Below are 23,934 nucleotides of genomic sequence, written 5' to 3'. Positions count from 1 at the left end.
AGAGGTGCTGAAGCACGTGAATTTACTTGCCAATGGGCGCCACAATCTAGCTTCGTAAGGGTCCAAGAAAATCCGTTCCCTCTCTCTCAGCAATAAGCCGTTTTAAAGGAAAATTAACAGCAACACTAGATAAGTTTGCGCTTTCCTTCGGTATTAAGTATTTCTTAAGTATTTCTTCAAAACTATTTGATGTCAGTGTGACGTCATGTATATTTATGCGTTTTCCAAATGCATACGGGCCACTTTGGCGTTGAAGAAGTGTTGGTGGCTGGAGTTATACCTTGGGTAAATTAAAGGACAATGCAATTGCCCTGGCTTATTCATCACCATTTACTCATGACCCGAATAGACTCGACGGCGTCGCCACTGTAGACCACTTATGGGTCTTTTCTAGCGTATTATATGCCTCCTCCCGTGGCAAGAGTGACCGTTGTGGTGTCGTAGAAGCGTAATTTGCTTTACCCTGTGAGAGAGACGGAAAAAGGGCGAAAGGTAGGGTCATTAACAGAATAAAAAATTCCATTCGCCACCCTACACTGGGGAAAGGGGGAGGAAGAGAGATAAGAATGAGATAGAGAAGCACAGACAAATCATATACGCATTGTCACAATGGCCCACAACTGCGGTGAAACGGCTATTGGTATTCTGCTGCTAAAAGTCACCTTCGATGCCTCGTCGCTGCGGCCGCGTTCCTATGGTGGCGGAATGCGACCGTGCTTCGGGTGCAATGCTGAGCCCTCTATTGCGGCGTATCTGATGCGTAGCCCGCGTGTGGCGATCAATCGCAAGTGCAGCTTAATTTTTCACGCTTCCACGCGTCGATGCTACCGGATTGTTACGGACTAAAATATTTCTTTTTATTTGGGATATTCCTGCTCCACAAGGGCCTAATTTTATTGTTAGGGTTACACATTTTCTGCATAGATCTTTCCGTCATTCCGCAATTTTTTCTTTGTTTTTGTTTCCACCTATATATTCCTTTTTCTGTGACGTTATGTTTCCAGATAATTGTTATCGGCCATCTTTCAGTGGACATTTGTTCGAACATTGTTGCAAGGATTAAAACCCTCCCTTATGTAATGCTTCCGGGACGTTAAGGTGAAACTTCTTGCGCCGAGCTTACCGGTATCCTTTTTTTATATATACCTCGGCCTCACTAATATTATTGGCACTGAAACGTGCTGTGTGGCTGCAGATCTTGCTCTTCAACAGTGTAGTTGCATCCAATGCACATACAGTTAAAACTCGATCTGACGAAACCCGATTTTACCAAGTTCCCGATTTAAGAAAGAAATTCCCATTCCCCTGCAAATACCCATAATAAGGGATCAATGTTGTCATCAACCCGATTTAACGAAACTATCTTGCATTAAACCCGATTTAAGTAGGCTGCCCCGGAAATATATGAGTGAAAAGAGCAGTGATTTCTCACTAAATTGGTTTTTCTTCCTGCGCTCTAACGCTATCGCGTTAAAACATCTTCGCACCATAGTCACAGCTCTAGCTTCATTTTGACAAGGCTGCACGCCACGCCCATGCACGCAAGAACGGACTCAGCAGTCGCTAGCGTTCTTACATACCAGATTGCGCTAGGGGCGGCGATATTTGGCCCCCCTCGAAGACTTTTTACACGCGCAGGCGTGGATTAGCTGCAAATACAATGCCGCGATACCTTTTGGTTGTTGCTAGGTTATAATTTTAGATTTTGAAGGACCGAAAAATTTCTTACTCCATTTTCCGAACTTCCCAATATAACGAAATAATTCGTGCGAGGTCATCACTTCGTTAAATCGAGTTTCAACTGTAATAACAATGATTCTTAGAAGCAGTGGCAAACGCACAACGTCATAAGGCGAAAAAACTTGTAGAACAATACCATCACTAGTCGAGTGAGTTATGTGTAACATTCCGTTAGTACAGAGCTCCAACGAATAACACAGAAAAAATTTAAAAAAAACACTAGATAGCCACGACCTCGCGTTGGCATCAGTGAATCCACGCAGTTCATCCACCGCAGAGGCCGCGCAGCTCGATGGCTGCAGGGGGTCGGAGCATGACTCCCCCGACTCCCGCTCATATACACCCTCTTCCCAACCATCCCTGCATCTCGATTTCGCCGCAGCCCTATATACGAAACAATCGCGCACTGCGCAAAATAAAATTACGCAAATGCAACGCGTTGAGAAAATCTGCGTTAATGCGAAACATTTCGCCGCTCAACGCATGTGTTGAAACATTTGAACGTATATGGTTTTGTGTGTACTTTATTTCCACTGTGTAATCTAGCATCGGAATCAAGCACACTGACGCATATGCCTCTAGGAACCCAGCCTTCTACAGTAGCACGATCGTGACGTGAATCTCCCCGACGCCTTGCGTAGTACAACACGTAACGCCATGTGGAGCACAATGCACGGCACATCAGCGCCCCCAACGAGAGAAACTAAACACCCAATACATGCGAGTGGCGAGCGGCGATGACTTAGCGGTCATGTTCCGTGTTGCACACAGCTGCCCAAAATCGGTGTACACTGGTCTGTGCGGACCCAGTGGAAACAGAAATTTGCGCACCTGTGTGCCACATGTACTGCGTTCCACAAGTCCGCACACCTGTGAATGGCAGTGCGCATTGAACGTATAGGTCACCTGCTGTTTAAGGGATAGAGGGAACGAGGGAGAGAACGCTTGGTGTCACTCTCAAACGCCTGCCTGCAACTGGATAAGCCGGCGCGACGCTCAAGCTGTGATTAAGGTAAGGAGTCTGGGGAGCCCACGTGCAAGCGTTTGCATGTAGGCTGGCTAGTCTGAGGTGCAGTACTATATTCGGAGGCGGAGTGCAGGAATACTCGTGGGCTAACACTTTGGTACGTGCTCGCTAATAAACGCCGGATTGTCGCAAATAACTCCCGGCAGACCATATTCTAGTACAGACACCTATAAGTCTTCCTTCTTTCCACGGACTATTTCTGAATGGAATTCCCTGGCTGTGACTTTCTTTTTGAATATGTGAAGGGTTGTAAGTGTGTTCTCTCTGCTGTTCAGTCATCACGGCAAGTCCTCGACTCTCAAACATCCTTGCTCTTCGTGTGCAACGCTTAGCTGCCTATTCTCACTGATCTTCTGCTTTTATCTAGTTTACATCGCTTTGTCTGTACCCTCTTTTGCTTTCTATAATCGACCGGTGAGAACGGATTGATTGAGGCTTTGTGTTTTGATAATTTCACGAAGCGCTTTCTGAACAAAATAGCTTAGAAAAGTGTATATTTAATTACTATCCTTCGAATATGAATGCGTATGAATGTATCTACGTGAGAAAATGTTCCAAAAGCCAGGGGAACTCATGCTTCAAAGTGTTGTTTACACTGGCTTTACTCAACAAAGTATAACAAAAACATAGACGAAAACGAAAGGAAGGGTCGACCAGTCGCTGTACCGTCGACTCTTTTCGTCTGACGGAGCAACGCCGAGAGCCTATGGGTTGCCAAAAGTTCACAAAGACGGCTGCCCCCTACGCCCTATTGTTTCTTTTGTTGGGTCGCCGACATACAACTTGTCTAAGCTTTTGGTTGAAATTTTAAAGCCGCTTGCGGAAGGGAGCACGTTCACGGTCAAGAATTCTAAAGAGTTTGTTACCGCGGTACGCCAGCAGCAGCTTCGGGACGACGATGTTATGGCATCCTACGATGTAGTGTCCTTGTTCACGAATGTGCCGATAGCATTGGCTACGGATATTATTGAGAAACGCCTGCAGGAGGACTGTACGTTAGAAAGCCGTACTTCCCTGACTGTTGACGACATCATGATTCTGCTTAGGTTCTGCTTGAAGCAAACATATTTCTCGTTTGCCGGTACCATATATCACCAGATAGAAGGCGTCCCGATGGGTAGTCCTGTTTCTGTAATCGTGGCTGATCTGTTAATGCAACACGTGGAAACGGCTGCGATGACGTCCTTACCCTTCCCTGTCAAAATGTACTGCCGCTATGTAGATGACACCTTTGTGATTGTCGAAAAGAAAAACCTGCGTGCCATGCATGAGGCGCTTAATGCCGTCCATCATGCCATTCAATTTACATGTGAGACGGAGAATAGTGGCAGCCTAGCCTTTCTAGACGTGCTGGTACAACGGAGCGAAGGAGGTTCGGTGGAGACAGCCGTATATCGCAAATCTTGCGATAGCGGGAGTGTGCTGAGTTTTGACTCTCACCACCCTATAGAACACAAACATGCCGTGGTACGCACTCTCCTGTCTCGTTGCGATGCGCTCTCGTCAACGCAAACTTTGAGGGAGCAAGAATTAACGAATGTGGCCACTCTATTGCATAAGCGGAGTTACCCTGAGCACTTTGTCAATGATACGCAGCGCCGCATGCAAAAACCTCGTGAGAGCAAGGCCGAAAGGCCAGCTTCCTTTGTGTGCATTCCGTATGTCCGCGGTGTATCAGAAGCAGTGCGCAGGGCTTTACGGCCTTTAGGTGTTCGAACTGTGTTTAAACCCTCGTACACGTTGGCAAACGTGTTCCCGAAGCCAAAGGACCGCACACCTCCGGACGAACAAAGTGGTGTCGTCTACAAGGTCAACTGCTCGGACTGTGATGCCAGCTACATTGGCGAGACAGGGCGGCGACGTCGCACCCGTATCAAGGAACATCTAAGAGATGCTACGAAAGCCACCCATGCTACACGTGCCAAGACAGAATTGGTTGATCATTGTTTATCAAAGGGACACATGTTTGATTTTAACAATGTAACCACACTAGCACGGGAACACCGATGGGGCCCAAGAAAGTTCGTAGAATCATGGTTCATCCGTCGTAATCAATCTTCATGTAACTCTAACCGTGGCCCCCTGCCGGATGTTTACGGCACTTTCATAGATAAATAGGATGTATTTCTCATTTGTTGCCATTGTGTACTGACGATGCCACCCGCATAGGTGGCGAAACGTCTATGTTTTTGTTATACTTTGTTGAGTAAAGCCAGTGTAAACAACACTTTGAAGAATGTATCTACATATATCTTGTATTTATATATCTTTAGTCTTGCAGTTAATTATGTCTGCCCATCCTGCAAGGAAAACAACAATGTGTTCTGCAGTACGTATTAAATAAATAAATAAATAAATAAATAAATAAGTAAGTAAATAAATAAATAAATAAATAAATAAATAAATAAATAAATAAATAAATAAATAAATAAATCTATTCCTGATGGCCAAAATTTTACCTTTGAGGCTGTAGAGAGAACAGCTATATTTAGCATAAATACACACGTACGTGTTACGTAATAATGATTTATTCCTTAGTAGCAATTCGCTGCTAGTAAATTCCATTGCATTTTCCGCATAAAAACTCATTAACGTTGTATGGTAACGTGATGTCATGTTAAGTAACCTTAGTTGACTTTATATGACGTTCGCCTTCCAAGTTAGTAAAATAAGGAAGTTTGGCTTCCACCTGCAGGCATTTTCAAATCAACGAAATTGAATACTGTGTATTCACTAAATTTGTTTCTCGTCACTTGATTTGATTTTGGATTTCTCTCTTTTTTGTTTCTTCCATAAAGTACGGGAAGCAGCCTGATGCCACAGAAGAAGAATCCGGATGGACTCGAACTCATACGTGGCAAAACCGGCAGGATTTCTGGACACGTCAGATTTATTTGATTTGCCTCCGGTTTCCTTCCTTTTCTTTTCCGAACAAAAGAAGCATATTTTATATTTTCTTACCGTGACGTTGTGCATATCGCGCAAAGCTGAAGTCGCATGCCTAAAGTTTTCGCAAAGTATAAAACCGAATTCGGCACCACAGTAAATTACAGGCTAACAATATCACGGACAAACTTCAAGCAGTCTCGAAGCTATATTTGAACAGGCAATTGCCATTGTATATGTGCATCGGTCCCAGTAAATTTATTATAAATATGGCACTGCACTCTTGCTAATGCAGCAAAATGAACTTTGCCACACATTGTTTTTCCTATGTGTAACAAAATAATTATGCGCGTTCGATTAGCTTCAAGTAATCAACAATCGCTATTATTCGCAACACGTCCGAAGCGATACCTCTCCATTGATGTTTGCATGTTTTTCACTTCCAAATGTATACCTCGGTTCATTCAGCTACGCATTTTACTGCTGAGCTTAGTATAGCCTGTTATTCTGCCTTCCTGTAGATGAAAAGAAGCGTTTGCTCGCAAATGTGCTAGCAAGTGATGTTAAATCGAAGTCTGCAAATCTGGCACACCAAGGGCATGTGCGTGGGTTTTACACTGACTCAAGCGCTCCCAGTCTAAGCCGGAGGTGGCTTTCTGGAACGATAACTTTCGGGAATATGTGGTCACTTTCACGAGGTTTACCTTGACGCACAGGACAAGTCTGCGCTGTCAGCTGACTGAGTTCCTCGCGGAGTGCCAAACACGCTCTCTCAGTAAAAGTGCCAGAAACAGTGGCGCCGGTTGGCGCCAACGCGGTTGACGCCAACGCGGCAGGTGCCGATTCGTACGAGATCTGGCGAAAGTGATCGTATCTTCTCAAAGTGATCGTTCGAGAATGCCATCCCTGCTTGCGTCGCCATTCTTTTCAATCATTCACGCGTGCTTCCTTTACGTTACGAATAAGACGTTTCACGTTGATATGGGGTGCTAAATTCTGCCGACTGTCAAATACTGCAACGTCGAATTCCGCCGTGTTGGCGTTTTCAGCCAATCAGAGGGGCTGTAGCAGCCCCGCGGGCCAATCGGCGGTGACAAGGTGGCGAATTCAGCCATTATTATTACCTCATAATCCACATTCTCGATGACCACTTTCCGGAGAATGCTCACTCTGCGTCACGTGACGTCCAGGCTCAGCAATTCGAAGCACCTAAAATATTGCGTTCACGAAAGTGATTGACCGAGAATATACACGGCGCCAGTTCTCTTCTTTTTGTCGTAATCGGTTATCCTGAAGATAGAGTAACTATAACAAGATTTACGTAGAACGCATGTTAGATGTTGTAGCACTTTCTATAATATATTAACGTAGCCAGCCTGACCGACTTTCATTTGCGCGGTGCATACGATACTGCCCGCCGCGATGGGAGTCGAACGTCCTACAAACGCCAACAGGAAAGTGAAAATAATCTCGTTCTGCTCCATTTCGCAGCTCGTCGCCTTCCTTATGGTCCTTAAAGGCCTTCCGAGCACCTACAACAAAGACATTCAGGTATACTGCCATTTGTGTCGTCATGACAGCGCTACTATAGCTCACTTGCGCCCTGCAAAGTCTTTTGCGAAACTGTTAAGAAATAACACGCGATGAGAGTGCATCAGTTATGTTGACATAATGTGCCTTGGCCAGGATTAGCGCTTATAAATGCTAAGTTACATTGAGACTAGTCATAAATATACACTCCGTGACAAAGCAGTTAATCATCTGAAACGACCAATAATCTGAAGGCTAAAATTTTGTCGTGTAGAATTCTGCCATGTTGGCGTATTGACCCAATAAGAGAGGCCGTAGCAGTGCCGTGAGCCAATCAGATATGGAAACATGGCAAATTTGTTTATTTTTTTCCCCAGGGTCCCCATTCTCGATGAAAACTTCGGGAGAACCCTGGCTTCCGCGTCACGTAATGATCAGGCTCGGTCATCCAACCATATGCTTTTCTTTGTATATTATGGATACTCTATCTCAAAGAAACGCATTAACCTCCTGCGTTATAGTCATGCCGACAAAGTCGATGTTCATGTTTTAAGTTATTGTTAAGCTCATCATCCATAACCTCTCACCGTTATATTTCCGTTATGAAGGTGCACGATCGTAGGACAATTGTCCATTGGATGCTTCGGTCTGGCAAAAATCCTGTCAAAATTTGTTTTAGGGTATAATAAAACGTATAGCTTTATCGCCGTGAACTATAAAGTATAACCCATTTAATCAGACGTGCACGCTATGACAAGTCATATTTATCTGTAAAATTCTGTCTTATAGGAGGACAAGGAAGCCGTCTTTGACGCCTACGACACCCTGGCTGCATCATTGGAAATAGCCGCTGGGAACGTGGAAACAATGAAGGTAAAGCTTGATTGGTCAATCACGACAGTGGCCACCGATACATTACTGACTACGTACGTGATACATTACTACTTACGTGATACACTACTGACTACGTTTTCCCCCTCTCTCTCTTAAGGTACGCAAATCTGCCTGTGAATCTGCTCTAAGCCCCGACATGCTGGCCACGGATGTTGCCTACTACCTCGTGGGGAAAGGGGTGAGATATATGTTGCTAATTCAGCCTAAATGTTATCAGTAGCTGCTGATGTAACTACAATGTTGCTACTACATTAATATCACAATGTTGATTCAGTGTTTTATGAAACTAGTGATTGCACCAGCTACGATTGTCTCCTCATTGAGGCTTTGTCAAGGTTAGTAGGCAGACCTTATACGATACGGCCCTCTTTTCGCAATGATAGCTTCATGTACACGTGTAAAGATGAAACAAGAGTGACCCTCACAACAAATTGTTTCTGCGGACTCATATAGCTTCTCGTGAGGCTGTTTCTCAATAGACGCTTCCAGAGCCCATCTTCCTATCCTATCTTTCTTTTTTCTTGTCTCATTTTTCAGACGCCATTCCGTGACGCGCACCACATTGCCGGTAAACTGGTAGCTCTTGCCGAGCTGAAGAATCTGCCCATGACAAGCCTCACTTACTCCGACGCGAAGTCCGTGTCGTAAGTGATTTCATCTTATCGACCTGCTGATGGGTCAAAAAGCATTAGCTGCGTCGATCAGTACAGTTGGTGACGACGGGTTACGTGCTCATGCAGCTATTAATGTCGACGAGATATCAACTGCGTCATTGTGACATCCGAAGCAAGCCAAGCAGGAATCGTGCAGTCCACAGCGTAAAATGTTTCTTTACTTAAGAGAACCCAGCCGATCCGGAAAATCGCACCTGTTAAAGTGCTTAGTGTACCGATGATAACGCAACGCAGGGAATGCATACCACGCAGGGGTGGGCAGAAGTGAGAAAGCAGGAGACAGGGGATTGTGCCGTATTATCAGCAGCGGAACAGGAACGTTTTTTTTTTCTTTCACCTTTCCATATGCAGTCTACCAACAATAATTCGAACTAGAATAACCCGAAACCCCGCCTTATTCGAACAGACCACTGGATCTTCGCTAGCCGGCTCCGTTTTCAATGAATTTGAAACCGCTTAATACAAAAAGGCTTTCGCTCAATTCAAGTTGTTGGTGGCCTGGAAGCGACAATACGGTTAAGAACAGAAGGGGTGACGGTGCGACATTCACTAAACATGGATAGTTAGTGCCTGCCCATGTCTGCTGTGGAGGCTGACTGCGTATGTTGCCGCAGACCACTGCGAAAAGGCACCATCTCACGATAGGAAGTGAGATTCAGGATAGGCGAGAGCGGGAACCCTCTCATCTTTCAATAATTGAATTCCGGCATAGCTGATTCGTGATCGCAAAAAACAGCGCTGGAAGACGGGACGCGATAGGAGGTACACAGGCACTCTGTTGATTAACAACTGCATGCATTTATTCTGATGATGTGCCTTTTCTGCATCGACGAGGCAGCCATAACAAGACCAAGAAAGAAAGTGAAAAAAAAAAGAGCTAGGAAAAAAAGGAAAAGGTTTGGTACACATAATATTCTCGTTACAAAGCCGAGGCAAACTCATACATTTATTTCTTAGAAAGTTTAGGGACGGTATGCCGACACAAACAGCATTGGCACGATCAATTTCCAAAACTTTGATTACTTTTCTCGCGCATTTATAGGGGCGTCTATGTAATGCTTCACACTCAGAAAATACGGGCGTGCTCCTGCACTGGCGACAGTGCAATACACGATTTCCATAGATTATAAGTGTTCATACGTCATTCTCTCATTCTTGTGCTTTTTTTTTTCAGCCTATCGTTGAAACGTCTGCCTAGCTGGCTGACTTATCGTTTTCAACACGACAAAAACAAGGAGTACACTATACTTCCTGCCCACGCTCCACAAACCAGTTATTGTACTTCGTTATACACACTCGTTGCGTGCGCGTGTCAGAATTGACGTTTGCGCACACACCAACTAGCTTGCGCGGTGCTGAAAAAAAAAGAAAACGACGCCAAGACCCACGCCTTGGGTTGTAAGGTTGTGTGATGTAATGTGCAAGCAAAGTAGCACAGACACTTTCACAACGCAGTGTCTGCATGCTCCTTCCTATCCCGTACCGTCTACTAGCGCTGGTTTTCCGTGAGCTCTGCCCTTTCCTTCGTTAAATACGTTGGCGGCCTGTCACCACCTTTGGTACATAGTTTCTTTGTTCTGTTTTGTCCAACTTTGTTGGACTTTAGATAATCAAGATAATCACATCTTCGTAAAGCTCGAACACAATTACGCTGAGTGGACTGCGAATGAGGCATCAAGTTATTCTAATCGGTGCTATAAAGGTCGGCGCCAGTCAGAACGAGAAACAGGGAGTACGAAACGGTTCCACATACCTTTCAATTCCGAGAAGAATGGCTTCATTACATAATGGGGCATAACGTTTCAGTGTATACGGGAGCTACGAAAGACGAACGTCATTTGCACCCTCGATTCTAGTTCTGTGCTAAGCGTAAAAACGTCCCCAGGGCTTTAAAAAAAAAACTGACCGAAAGACTTTTATTCGGACATCCGTAGCACTACAAAGACCTGAAGAAATTGCGCAACCTCGAATGGTCCGACGCATATCCAAAATGGGATAACCCGACGATGAAAATTAGAGTGCTATTTGTTATCGGCTCACTCCCCTCATCGAATACACGTCCTCCGGTAGCGCCGATGTCCGCCATGCAGGGTCTATCTCAGGAATCCCGAAGTGCGTTGCTAGAATTATGCAAACAAATAAACGAAAATATTAAGCCAAATTACAATTCCAACACACTGTGGCAATCGATGTCGTAAGAAACATGCATCATTGTAGGAGGAGTTGGCACATGGACCAACGTATCAGGCAAGAAATTGTGTGAGTTACAAAAGCAGCAAGACGATTGCAGCGGTATAACAACTGATACTTTTTTTTGTACTCAGGCAAAGAAAAGTTACAATCTGTTCCGTCAATTTCTTGGTCGCTACCGAAAGCGGCAAAATGTCACACAGCGTCCACATAGCACTATCTGCTATACGAAGGAAGAACTGGGGTATACGAGCCAATCCCAAAGGCAGCGCGGTCTAACGCAGCGCCGATCCTGACATCGAAGAGGATGACATGACATGACAAGAACTTCATTTGAGTCCTGAGGAACTGAGATCTAGGGGAGCCGACGGGGGATCCCCAAGATCAAGTTGGTGGCTCCGCCCACGATGGGACCGGGAGATGAAATCCCGCCGCAATGTCGTGGGCACTCTGGACAGCCCGGAGTTGAATGTGGAGATTGCTGCTCTTGAGGGATTACTCCCATTGTTCTTTCTTGATGGATAGGCTACTTTTCTTTTATTGAGGAAACCCGAAAAAATGCGGGACAGCAACCTAGCTACCTTCCCCAAAAGGTATAAGGCATAAAATGCTTGGCACTGAAATCGCGCGGTGCCCTGCGTGGATTCAAACACCGGCCCCACAGAGTAACAGTCAGTTTTTACACCTCTCAACCACTCTAGCGATTCTACTGCAAATAAACATACCCCTCCTAGAGAGTGCGGTCTGCGCGCAGTTGCGCCGCTGCCTGGCGTGATTTGCCGACGCGAGGCTCTGTGTCTCTTGCATGTACCGTATTTTCCCAAACTAAGTCCGCTGACTATACACGCCCAGAAGTTAAAATTTCGCGAGTTGCGGACTATCCGTGGGTGCGGACTGTACAATATTTCATTTCTTAAAGTCAGAGGCGTACTTGAAAAAACAAATCGGTGCCAGATTGCGCCGGCAATATTTCCCCGCGGATTAAATCGCATGTAGTGAGATCAACTCCGCTATGTCAACTCGCGATGTTATGCAAGTGAATGCTGCTCGCCATAATTAAAGACGCTCCCGCTTTTCAACACTTGCGCGAAATATCGTTGCCAGATGCACAATACGTTTAATTTATACGCGACTTCATATATGCGCCGAACACAAAGAACAGTTGTGATGACGCTGAAAAAGACAAGAGCCTTCACGGCACTGCTCGAAATCGGTGAAGTCGAGCATGAGCAAGAACTAAAGGTGCTAAAGACGATGAAGGAATTCTGGAGCCGTTCGTCAAATCCGACATACTTGACTTATTTTGTTCTGACAGCCCCGACGAGAGTGACATGAACGATTTTTAGAATTGATTTTCACATTTAGTCTAAGACACCAGGATCTTACTTTTTCACAACAAAATTTTTGCTTACCTGCTGTTTGCTCGTTGCAGACGAGTTAAAAGAAACACGTTTTATGTCGAAGTTCGTCTCTGTGGATTACACAGCGGGTGCAGATTATCTAAGTTGTTATTCTAAGCCCAAATCGGTGTTTGAGAACAATACTCCGGGTGCGTACTGTAGTCCCGAATATGCGGTAAATTAGTATCTAAGTGAAATAACTGGAACGAAGAAAGCGGCAAGAAGGCCTTCAGGCCGGCTATGAAGGGGAAGTAAAAATAACCTTAGGTAACAACGGAACAGGTTGTAGCGATTCTTCCCCGGGCGTTACCGAAAAATTCAGCTTAGTGCCATCGCTGTCGCCGTCATACGATCGTCGCCACAATCGTTGCTCGCTGCTGTCGCCTTGTACACGCTTATGTCACCCACGCAAATTTCTCGCCTTACACAAACACGTTGGTCCAGCTGGCCACACTTTGCAGAACGCTAGATAGCTGATGATGATTGATGGGGTTTGACGTCTCAAAGCAACAATTGTGGCTATGAAAGACGCCGTACTGTAGGGCTGTGGATTAATCTCGACAACCCGGGGTTCCTTAAGAGGAGATTAAATAGAAATGCGAAATCAATTTAGACTTATAACATATTCGTCGAAAACTCTACACTCGTACATTTCGCGATAATGATTTATCAAAAAAGAAAATGAAGATCAGTCTTTTTTTCTTTAATTTAGCGCCATAGCGCCGCTCCGGAATGCGTCAGTGTGACATCACGCACTTCGAAGTTTTTTTTGCGTGTGTGTATGTATGTGGGCCGTGTTGGCTTAGTAAATAAAACTTTCCAAAACTTTCCTTGCTCATCGTTTGCCTCCTCTCAAACACAGAATTGTCAATTTTTACCGATTATGAGTAAACAGATGCCGTCAATATCTGTGACGTCACGACGAACCGGTGCGGCAGCTTCGAGGTGCCGGCGCCACTTGTTTTTTTTTTTTCTTTTCGCGCCGCCTCTTTTATCGCACCAAACCTCTTCTCGCTCGGTAATAGTGGCGTTTTTTTTGGTAGTGTATACAGGTAATTTACTAACGCAGGTGTACCTTTACAGTGCGCCTAAACCTACGCACACGAGTGTTTTTGTATTTCGGCTCCCTAAAAATGCGGTCGCTGCGCTGAGAATCGGACTCGCGACCTCGTACTCTGTAACAGAAAATTCTGGATGTGCAGTTAGCTGCAAAATGCTTCGCATAACATCGACTCCCACAGTGCATTGCATGCGAATAATTTTCTTTAACGAAGCCTAGTGGAAACTGCTTGAATCTTTGAGATGTCGATGCCCACGATAACATGAGACAAGGAGTACGAAATGCTTCCACGCACTATGTCATTTTGAGAAGAATGATTTGATTAAACGAGGGGGCTTGCCGTTCCAAGTCTACACGGGTACAACTGCATAGAAATTTACCCTTTGGACAACAAACATTGATTAGTCATCCGATTTAAATACATCCGGTTGAAGTAAGATTGAAAAGCCCTTCCCCTCGATGCTGATTTGGATTCGGCCTTGCCCTAGCGCTGCTATCGCATGATTGAAAACCAACAAATTAAAATCAATAATATGTTGTAAGCCACCGTTTCTCTAGCATTAAATTTCAATTCTTGGGTTTCACGTGCCAGAACTATGATATGATTATGAGGCACGCCGTAGAGGAGGACTCCGGTTAAATTTTGACTACATGGGGTTATTTAACGTGAACTCATTGCGCGGTACACGGGTACTTGTTTGCATTTCCTCCCCATCGAAATGCGGCCGCCGCGGCCGAGATTTGATCCTTGGCCCTGAGGCGCTTAGCAGCGCAACACCAAAGCCACTACGCAACCACGGCGGCTCACTAAGTCGGCCTAAATAAATCGACAGCTGGTGTGCTTACTGTTTTTTTTTGCAGTGACAGTAATAATGACAGTCGCGCCGTCCTCTCGACTTTGCAGTGAACTCTTCGACGATGACTTAGCCCAGCTCTGGAACTACGAGCACTCAGTGGAACAGTACAAGGAGCCCGGTGGCACCTCGAGGGAGAGTGTGCTCGCACAAATCGCCGCCCTGCGACAGTGGCTCACCGAAGAAGAACAGCGCCGCTAGGCCACAGACCAACGTCATAAATATGTCAGTCGCCCTGTGTAGCAGAACCCGACAGAATGTAGTCACATGCATACTCAATGTAGTCAAATGTCGAGGACATTTATCCGACATGTGCTTTCTACCAAACACTTATGCTTCCTTCTTTGAACTTCTGTATACGCTCAAACATTATTGCGAGATACGGATCTCCGCTCTGCTCACAAAGCCTTCTATAGATATAATAGATGAGACACGCCCGTCCACCAACAGAAACGAATTCCTGCAAGATAACGTAGTTTAGTGCAAATTGCACTTTTTTCTTGGTTCTCCGTGGCTAGTCGAACTGACCTTGAAGGTTCAGAGCTGTACGCCTACACAGCCGTGGCAGGCGACACAGGGACCTCGTACTTGAAGACCGGGCGTATACCAAAAAGCATATGATAAGGGCGTCCACAAAGTAACTTACTATTAATTTTGAAATCGGGCACGAAGGGGTCATGCCATGGTAGAGGCAGTTTACTGCAGGGAGAGGGGGGGGGGGGACGGGTCACGCAGTGCGCTTTTGATAAAGGCTGCACTTGCCGGCCGTCACTCTTTATGGCATAAGTATAACTGACAGATAAGGTACGTCTCTAAAATTTAAAAGGAGAATCGTCACAATTTCTTAACTTTCTTTCCAGATTTCAGATTTCAGCCGCTCGTAGCAGCACGAAATCATGATTTCTGGCAGAACAATTTGTCAGCGGTGCTGTCAGTTCGGTTAGTGCGGTTCAAGTCACTTACCGCAGGTTAGAGCGAAACGGCATACGCACAGCTGTTCTACAAAAATACTGGTTTACATTTGGAAAGATAAATTTATGCATCACTCTGACAACACTAACATTGGGATCATATTATAATGACTGTGCCTCATTTAAAAGCTAGGCGGAACTTGTAATTGTCTGACGCTCTTCGAACAGATGGTTTCGCAAACACGGCGGCAGCAGTGAGCCTGTGGCCACTATAACCTTCCGGTCGCATGTCCTATCAGTGTACTTTGGCTGAGAGAAAAAAAAAACATGTTTCCAAGTTGGATCAACGTTTGGGGAGCCTCTTTTTGCGTAATCAAATAAAGGAAATGTGCATGATGCTTCACCCACAGGTACATTTCTTTTTATGTCACGCAATATTGGTTTGTAAAGTTGTGATGATCATAATTATTATAGCGGAATAAAGACCCGAGCTTCAGATCAAACACACCTCCATGTATTATGCTAAAGCCAGTGCAGTTACTACTTCCATTCCCTACATCGTCTCGGTCTCCTCATGTCAACAATAATCTTCAATGTCTTCCCGCGTGGCCGAGGTGATTCTTCTCAGTAGCCGGATCCTGGGAGCTCGCTTCGAGAGTGTATTTCTGTGTTCAGAAGACAGTCGAAAGGCACGGAGCCGCGCAATACCATCATTTCCTGCGTGCTGTTGCGTTCTCCAGGGTAGCGTATCCCACCGCTACCGGTGAGTTGTTGCGACGCCTGTTTATCGAAGCTCGACCGACGTCACTATTCGGTAGCGTGGCGTTGTCGGCGGGCTGCAGGCATCCGGTAGACCATGGCGACCAGGCAAGGACGAGACGACTTCTTGTGCGAAACTTGCACGGTTTATTCAATGGTTGGTGAAAGATGAGAAGAACGGAATGAAGTGAAAAGTACATTGCGGAGCCCCTTTAAATAGGCTCACTAAAATCGTGGGCGGGATCTTGCTCACGTCAACCTCACGTGACAGGTACTGAGTCTGGTTGTGGATGGGCGGCGGGTACCTTTTTCCCTGGTGACCTTTCTTCTAGGCGACGTTGTGGTTGGGCGGCGGATACCTTTTTCTCTGGTGACCTTTTTTCTAGGTCACGTTGTGGTTGGGCGGCGGGTACCTTTTCCCCTGGTGTCATTTCACGAGCTTGCCTCCGCTGGTGGCAACCCGCGAGTCAGCGATATGCGGCTGGTCCTTTCTTTTGGGCGACGCTGGTTCGCGGAAAGGGTCCCTTCTAGAGCCGCACAGTTTGCGGAAAGGGTTCTCACGCCCACGCACAAAGGGGCCTGTGAACACTGCGGGGCACCTGCCAGACCGATTATCCACTCGAAACAACCATGACAAATTAAGCATACATCCGGTTGAGCAGGGTACTTCATGCGCCCTTTTTTTCGGGGTGTTAGATGCCAACCGTAACAGTGCGCAAACAGAACTCTGCCAAGCTTCCATAGCGGTAAATGTGCGATGACAAGGACTTTGCTATCATCACGTAGCCGAGATATTTGGAGGCGGGCAGAACGGTTGTACGCGGACCGAAGTTGAAGCAGTGGGCACTCGCTTCCATTAGATCTGTACCTCTGCTGCCAGACGTGCGCGATACCATGCGCACTGGGGCAGCTCAGCTCTTGTTGGCGACCTACTGATGATGATTATTCCCTTCGTTAAACATATGGTGCGTCTTCCAAGCAAGACGTGCGATGGAGGCATTGGTTAAAGCTGATCAGTTTTGCTGTGAAGATAAGAAGCCCTGCTGTTCATATCAGGTTCAACATCACAGAGAGCGGTAGATAGGGCCTCTGCTTTCAGACCTCTCCATGCGCCCAACAGAATGTCTAAAAATGTTCTTTCGCCTTCCGATAAAGCACTCCTACTAGCCTATTCAGCAGGAATAGGAGCTCTATCTGCCATTCAATTTCACTTTACCTTGGAGAGCCGGAGAGAGAGAGGGAGAGAGATCATTTATTTGTAATGAGATCATTTTTCCGGCTCTCCATTTGTAATGAGGTGGAGAGCCTGAAGAATGGTTTAAAATATTCGCACACTGCTCGAAGTGGAAGGGTCGTGCATTATTCAAATATGTGGCGTCGGGAATTCTACGCTGAGAGACGAAACGACGGAAGGCCGGTGTAATGCGGCGGTCGTTTTCACTTTCGTCGTTAGTTCTAAATGGATGGCGCGAGTGACGGTGTAAGTGGAGGCCAACGATGTGTGCTTTACGCTGGTAATAGCCGAGTCACCTCAGTAAAAGGGTCCGATTAGTGCAAACAAACTACATAGAACGAACTTGGTTCAGTCATTTTGTCTCGTGGCATCGGATGAAACGGCACTTCTCGACAACAGGCATGTCGTGTATGCAAGGTAAAATCAAAAAGCTGCATAACACCCTTTCAAATGTGCGCCAAACCTTTATAATACGAGAATTCTCTCGAAACTCGCAAAACTCGAGTCCCCTGTGGAATACGCGCTCATATGCAGCTAAATGAACAAAAGTGATTAACACGTGCCTCATTGATCAAAAAAGAAAGATCCTGGTGTACGACGCCGAAGGTGCCTGCGAGCTGCTGCAGACGTACACCCACACTAATTAAGTCAGCGGTGTCCATGAAATGGTGTCGGCAGATGACTGGAGTTCGGTCTTATAGTGGTTTCCCTGTGCGCTGCACTTGAACTTGTCAGAATGTCTGTTCTTGAACATTTCGCAACCAGTATTGCCATGCCTTGAGAACCTTTGCTGTGGCCAATGGTCCAGGTCGAAGATTGCATCGACTACAGGTTACGAACAAAACGATATACTCAGCCGGTGACTCGTAACTTTTTTAGGGCGCTGTACGTACTGCAGGTACTATATTCTATATAGGTGCTATAGCGTACGCCACAAAATCTGCAGAGGGACACACGGACGGAAGTCCCTCCTGTCGCCTTTAGGAGGTGACGATGTTGTTCTGGCATTTCAGGACTGCCAACAAAAATGGGTTGTGATGTTACATTCATTTAGATGCTACGTTACTTTATGTAGACGCCATGCTGATGTTATGTACGCGATGGCGTTGCTTGTGGTGAAGCATTACGTGAAAACAAATAAGTTTGTGTTTTTTTGTTTGGCGAACAAAGTAAATTATCGTCACTGCTTCGCATTCAAGGTGGGTGATGAACTGAGAAAATTTGCACGTGCAAGTTGTAACCAGCTAGCGCAATACAGGGACGATTGGAGATCGCAGTGAGAGGTCTTCGTCGTGCAGTGGACAAAAAAAAATTACTGATAATGATGATGACGATACACCCACAAACGGATTCCACCATGCTTTTAATAAGGGAAAGGCAGGTTAACTAGGCTGAGGTAAAATTGAGGCAGGTAAAATTGCAAATACAAGACACAATAATTATTTGATAGTGGAAGGAAATGGTATAGTGGAATCGATAGTGGTATAGATAGTGAAAAATAAACATCTTTCTTGAAAGTCAGCGCTGTGTCTGTGTACTTTGTCTGCCTCCGTTGTCTCCGTCGGTTCTCGCGCTGTAGCCTTCCAATATGTTACACCAACAAGCCCAACTAGTTACTCTGCTCACTGTAATAGATGCAAGAGATGCCGCTCCAGATAACGAGAGTGGCTATGAGGTGACAAAATTATACATATTACGCACGCGAATAACATACCCAAGCGCACACAGTACAAATAACTAGACCTTCTGGGCAAGGTGTCCTTGAAGAAGGCTAAGAGAACGTTCGATGCGCGCAGGGCACTAACGGCGCTGCTCCTTGGTCCAAGTACATGGTGCACCTCTAATGAGCTACCACGTAACTACAGAGCATATTTATGCTAGCCACTGAAGCCACATTGCGCCTACAGACGCATAAACATCAGCCCTCGCACAAAACGTACTCACTGTACTGACGCGAAAACATCAGTTTCAGATTGTGCAAGAAGTAGTTGTGCAGGTTGCGTTTAACTGAATTCCTATATATAGTAAACACGTGTGGCCACTTGTCGTAAGGACGCTGGGCATGCGAAAGTCGCACATGAATGTGACCTCTGACTGTCGCTATATATATAGTGCACTATAGCACTGTCGTTTCTCATTCCAACGACTGACCTTATGGGCGGCCGGCTGAGAGGGCCACGCGACGGCACTCACGAGGGTTGACCCGTTCCTTTTAAACAGGTGTGTAGGAGCACCGTCAGCCTGGACGTCGAAAAATATGTAACCAGAGAAGAACAATATTGTGGTGCAGACTACATGAATTCGTATGTAGACAGTTGCTACCTTTTACAAGCTGATATTTTGCACGTGGAGTCTTCAGAAAGACGCGTACAGCCTCAGAATTTGTGAAGAGCACATATCGGCTTACTTGCTGGTCCTGATTGTATAGGCGTTTACGCATGCTCCAGTTATTCGCCGACGGACTGTCTCAGCGCTGTAGTCGATTTTATTGTGGACTACAGACTAGCGCGTTCTTATACCTTGCTGTATATACGTCAATACTGCACCAATCGCAGTAGACTCCACGGTTGTAGTAGGTGTCGGGTGGCTTAGGGTCGTCGAAACTGTTCACACCCAGACGCCTATACAAGAGGCCTGAGATGTTACCGAGCCACCGATGTTGATGATGCGCTGACCCTCATAACGCTTTGAGAAACGCTTTCACAGTATCGCTTTCAGAAGACTTTCGAGTGCGGAATATTTGTTCGCGCGGCTCTTACGTGAGCTTATTTAATAATTTTTTTTTCGCCCAGCTAAATAACCTCGAGGACGGGCTCCAGAGTACTTATTTGCTTTGAACACCTAGACCAGTGATTTAAAGCTTAGTTAACGTAGCTCCGTTAATTGCGTACGTCACTGCGCAAACTACCTTTTATTGCGACAGCAATCATAAGAACACTCCAGGTGAATGTTTGCCATCGTTGTTACGTTACATATAAAGTTCAATGCGTACAAAGTCCAAGTGCGTCTCCTACTCTGGTCCTGCCGTGCCTGCGCATGGCTGTACGTTAGACGTTTGCCACGAGGCGAACCACCACTATCTCATAATCATCATCATCAGCCTGGTTACGCCCACTGCAGGGCAAAGGCCTCTCCCATATTTCTCCAACAACCCCGGTCATGTACTAATTGTGGCCATGCCGTCCCTGCAAACTTCTTAATCTCATCCGCCCACCTAACTTTCTGCCACCCCCTGCTACGCTTCCCTTCCCTCGGAATCCAGTCCGTAACCCTTAATGACCATCGGTTATCTTCCCTCCTCATTACATGTCCTACCCATGCCCATTTCTTTTTCTTGATTTCAACTAAGATGTCATTAACTCGCGTTTGTTCCCTCACCGAATCTGCTCTTTTCTTATCCTTTAACGTTACACGTACCTATCATTCTTCTTTCGATAGCTCGTTGCGTCGTCCTCAATTTGAGTAGAACCCTTTTCGTAAGCCTCCAGGTTTCTGCCCCGTAGGTGAGTACTGGTAAGACACAGCTATTATACACTTTTCTCTTGAGGGATAATGGCAACCTGCTGTTCATGATCTGAGAATGCCGGCCAAACGCACCCCAGCCCATTCTTATTCTTCTGATTATTTCCGTCTCATGATCCGGATCCGCAGTGACTACCTGCCCTAAGTAGATGTATTCCCTTACGACTTCCAGTGCCTCGCTGCCTATTGTAAATTGCTGTTCTCTTCCGCTATCTTCCACCACTATCTATCAGTGCCTATCCAGAGGTCAACGCAGCGTGGACACCGACTCTATACGGGTCCGAAAAAGGCTACAACCCCACCATTACCTGACAGCCTGAACTAAGGATGAAAGGGGAAAAGTAAGCATGAAAGTACGTAATTCCTACAGAAATTCGAAACGCAATTTTTCGCTGACTTTAAGCTGTTTACTAAACTGCGTCAATAAATAAACATAACAACAGTAGAAAGAAACGCACTGAAACAAACCCCGTTCTTGTTTGATATCAGCTGTCGGCCAATAGGACCTGCGTATTGGAATCTGCTATACTACACAACAAGGCAGCACGAGTAGAGTCAGGAGAAGGCTTCTGTTGAAGGGAAAGCGTATGAGAAAAAGGCGACTACGCTCCGCTTGCGATCTCCACACGCCTCACACAACTGCAAAGATGGCTGATATGTTCAAAGCAGCATATGTTGTTCGCGGACTGCGTTTTTTCGTTAAGTGCGAGGGGTGGTTCGATCCCCTTTTAAGATTGCTTCCTGCACAACCCCTCGTATATGATGCTGCGTTTAACAGAAACTTTAATGCTACTGGAATGCGTATAATTTTTGACCCACCCTCATGGGAGAAGTCATGCCAAGCTATGAGTGTTGCCGCGATCGCTTGCACCACCTTGCCATGATGAGAGGCTTGGCATCAAATGTCCCAGGTAATCTTTCTGTAAATTACAGGATCGTTTGTAAAGAACTAAAAAGTTAGTGACGTTTCACTTCACGAACGCTGGTGACGCACAAGCGTATCGGTGCTATAGTGCACACGAAGCTATCGACCCTCGGTGCGCCTAGACTGTCCGCACCGCAGGTCGCTTTCAGGATGTGCCTGACGGGCTGCCTAGGCGGCGCTGCGGAAACGCCGGTCAGCAGCGCCCTCCATGCCGCGCTTATAGGTTTCGGGTAGTACAAAACGCAACGCTCTGCTGGTGAACGCATGGTCCCACGGTATATCTGCTCGTCTCAACTGCGATGAGGAGGGAATTTTGGAGAATTTGGTGCACGGGAGGCATTGCAGCGCGCCTTCCGTCGCCAAGGAAGCGAAGCACTGTGCCGAATGCGTGAGTTACGCACGAGAAGTCTCAGACGCCGTTACGGTGCGCGACCGCTTTAAATGCGTGTGCTGCTCAGGTATGCATGATGCCAAGCTGCAAAGGTAGACTGCTGCAGTATGTGTCTATTCGCTCAAACACGTGCACCAACTCAGAACCGTGACCCAATAACAATGAATTAGTTAACTAATAAAACTAATAATACGCTGCTGACGTTCACACTCTGACTCAGCTTGACCGGATCTGGTTTGTGTATATGCCGCAAAAGGGCGTTTCAAGACATGGCAGTCAGTAAATACTGTGATTGAGTGTCTGTATCCTTAGCGATGACTGACGCGCAGTGGCTCTTCTTTTTTCGGAGGAAGAACGATATAGCCGCAGCAAAAGTTTCGTTTAAACGATACTGTAAACAAATTATTGACAATTGTCATTAATTTGTTTACAGTAACAAATAATGCCACAAAGGCGGTTTAAACACCACTGCATGTTTATGTACAGTTCCCTATCTTAATGCGCAACCGACTGCGTCATGTCACTCGATCCAATTATCTTTCGCTTGTTCTCTCAGCAACGCGTTCTGAAACAGTTTCAATGGTTCTGTATGAACTTTCGCTTAATTAGGTGGGCCGCTTCACCACAAGAAATCTCTCTAGGTCCTCTAAATTTCTGTTCGTGACACTTTTCTAATAAAAAGAAATAATCGGCACGCACCTATAGAGAAAACTGCGTTTTTCGTGGTTAAGCTAAAAGTAAATTAAAATTTTTCATGGCTAAGCACTCTCAACGAGATGATCCACAGGCTACTCACAGCGAACGCAGGTGCTTTTTCCTATAGCTGAACCCCCAAAATAAACAGGAAATGAACCCTGAGCACAGACACAAATCAAGCGAGACCGGCTGTATACAGCAAAGCGTATAACCTAATGCGGGGAGCTGCGACTTGTACACTACCCAGCCAATGTTGTCTCTCGCGACCGTCGTCGCAACTTGCATTGAAATTTCCAGCGTGTCAGGCTCACGACCCTCGTGACAATCCACCACGCAACAATAACGGCGGTGACGATGCTTGGGCACAGCGCGCTGCTCACCGCAGTCTGGCGTATACTCGCCGGGTCCGGCCGCCTTCAGCGCGGTTGGTCGGACAAAAAGCGCCAGCACTCCACGACCTGTGCAGTATTCGGTAGCGCACAACGCCCTACGCATGTGTCGAGCGCTTTTCAAGTGCGAGGTATACGCGCAGAACCCGAAACAATGCACAAAACTAGCGATAGTCGCGTTACTTTACGGGAAGGCGTATTTTCCATACTACCCAGCCAACTTGGTTGACCGCCGCCAAGTCGCGCCACAATGCGTTCAAAACTTCAAAACTCCAGCGCGTCGGCCCCACAGGGCTCGCGAAGCCGTGCGATACGCAGCAGCCGCTGGATTAAAACCGCCAACGACGAAGACGAACGAAAGAGGCAAACAAAGCTTTTCCCTCTAAAGAAGGCTAGTGAGTAACCACAACAGGCAGAGAGTTGCTTCCTAAGATGAGTTTTCACGCTCGAGCCTCAATTTTTGTCAAAAGGACTGTGCTTCATCTTATGTTTCGTAATCACGCTGTCGCAAGCAACCTTGCGTGCCCGCCAATTCAAGCCTGTTGGCGTTCAAAACGATTAAGCGCACCAAATACGACCATGTACTGCTTATATAAACAAACTACACGCTAAAGCGTGCAGACAAATGGCAACATGCTCAGTGAACTGTGCAGTAAGTTCTCCCTCCCAATTCGATGAATCCATGCCTTTGCTAAGCCGTCACGCTTACCGGACAGTATCGAGAAGAGCTTCTTGCCTTTGCTGCAACTATTTTGACATACGAACGCGCAGCACGCCATGGTGATGGAAAATGCCTTGAAGCGACGTCGCACTTGCCGCAAAACGTAGTTCAAAGCTTTCGCAAACGAAAAC

General features: G+C 46.2%; 1 protein-coding gene across 1 annotated transcript in view; it reads left to right on the top strand.

Moving 5' to 3' along the window:
- Positions 1 to 14,951, top strand: part of Argl (Argininosuccinate lyase) — a 71,519-nt gene extending 56,568 nt beyond the window's left edge. The window contains exons 12-17 of the mRNA XM_065452585.2: positions 5,566 to 5,650; positions 7,145 to 7,204; positions 7,973 to 8,056; positions 8,175 to 8,255; positions 8,615 to 8,721; positions 14,306 to 14,951. Of these exons, the coding sequence (XP_065308657.2) occupies positions 5,566 to 5,650; positions 7,145 to 7,204; positions 7,973 to 8,056; positions 8,175 to 8,255; positions 8,615 to 8,721; positions 14,306 to 14,456 (568 nt within the window). The 3' untranslated portion in view covers positions 14,457 to 14,951. The remainder of the gene's footprint in view (positions 1 to 5,565; positions 5,651 to 7,144; positions 7,205 to 7,972; positions 8,057 to 8,174; positions 8,256 to 8,614; positions 8,722 to 14,305) is intronic.
- Positions 14,952 to 23,934: the final 8,983 nt, after the last annotated feature.

The sequence above is a fragment of the Dermacentor albipictus genome, chromosome 2 (genome assembly GCF_038994185.2).
Source record: "Dermacentor albipictus isolate Rhodes 1998 colony chromosome 2, USDA_Dalb.pri_finalv2, whole genome shotgun sequence".
Lineage (NCBI taxonomy): Eukaryota > Metazoa > Arthropoda > Arachnida > Ixodida > Ixodidae > Dermacentor > Dermacentor albipictus.
Note: the sequence above shows the minus strand (reverse complement) of the source record. Positions and strands in the feature narration are given on the sequence as shown.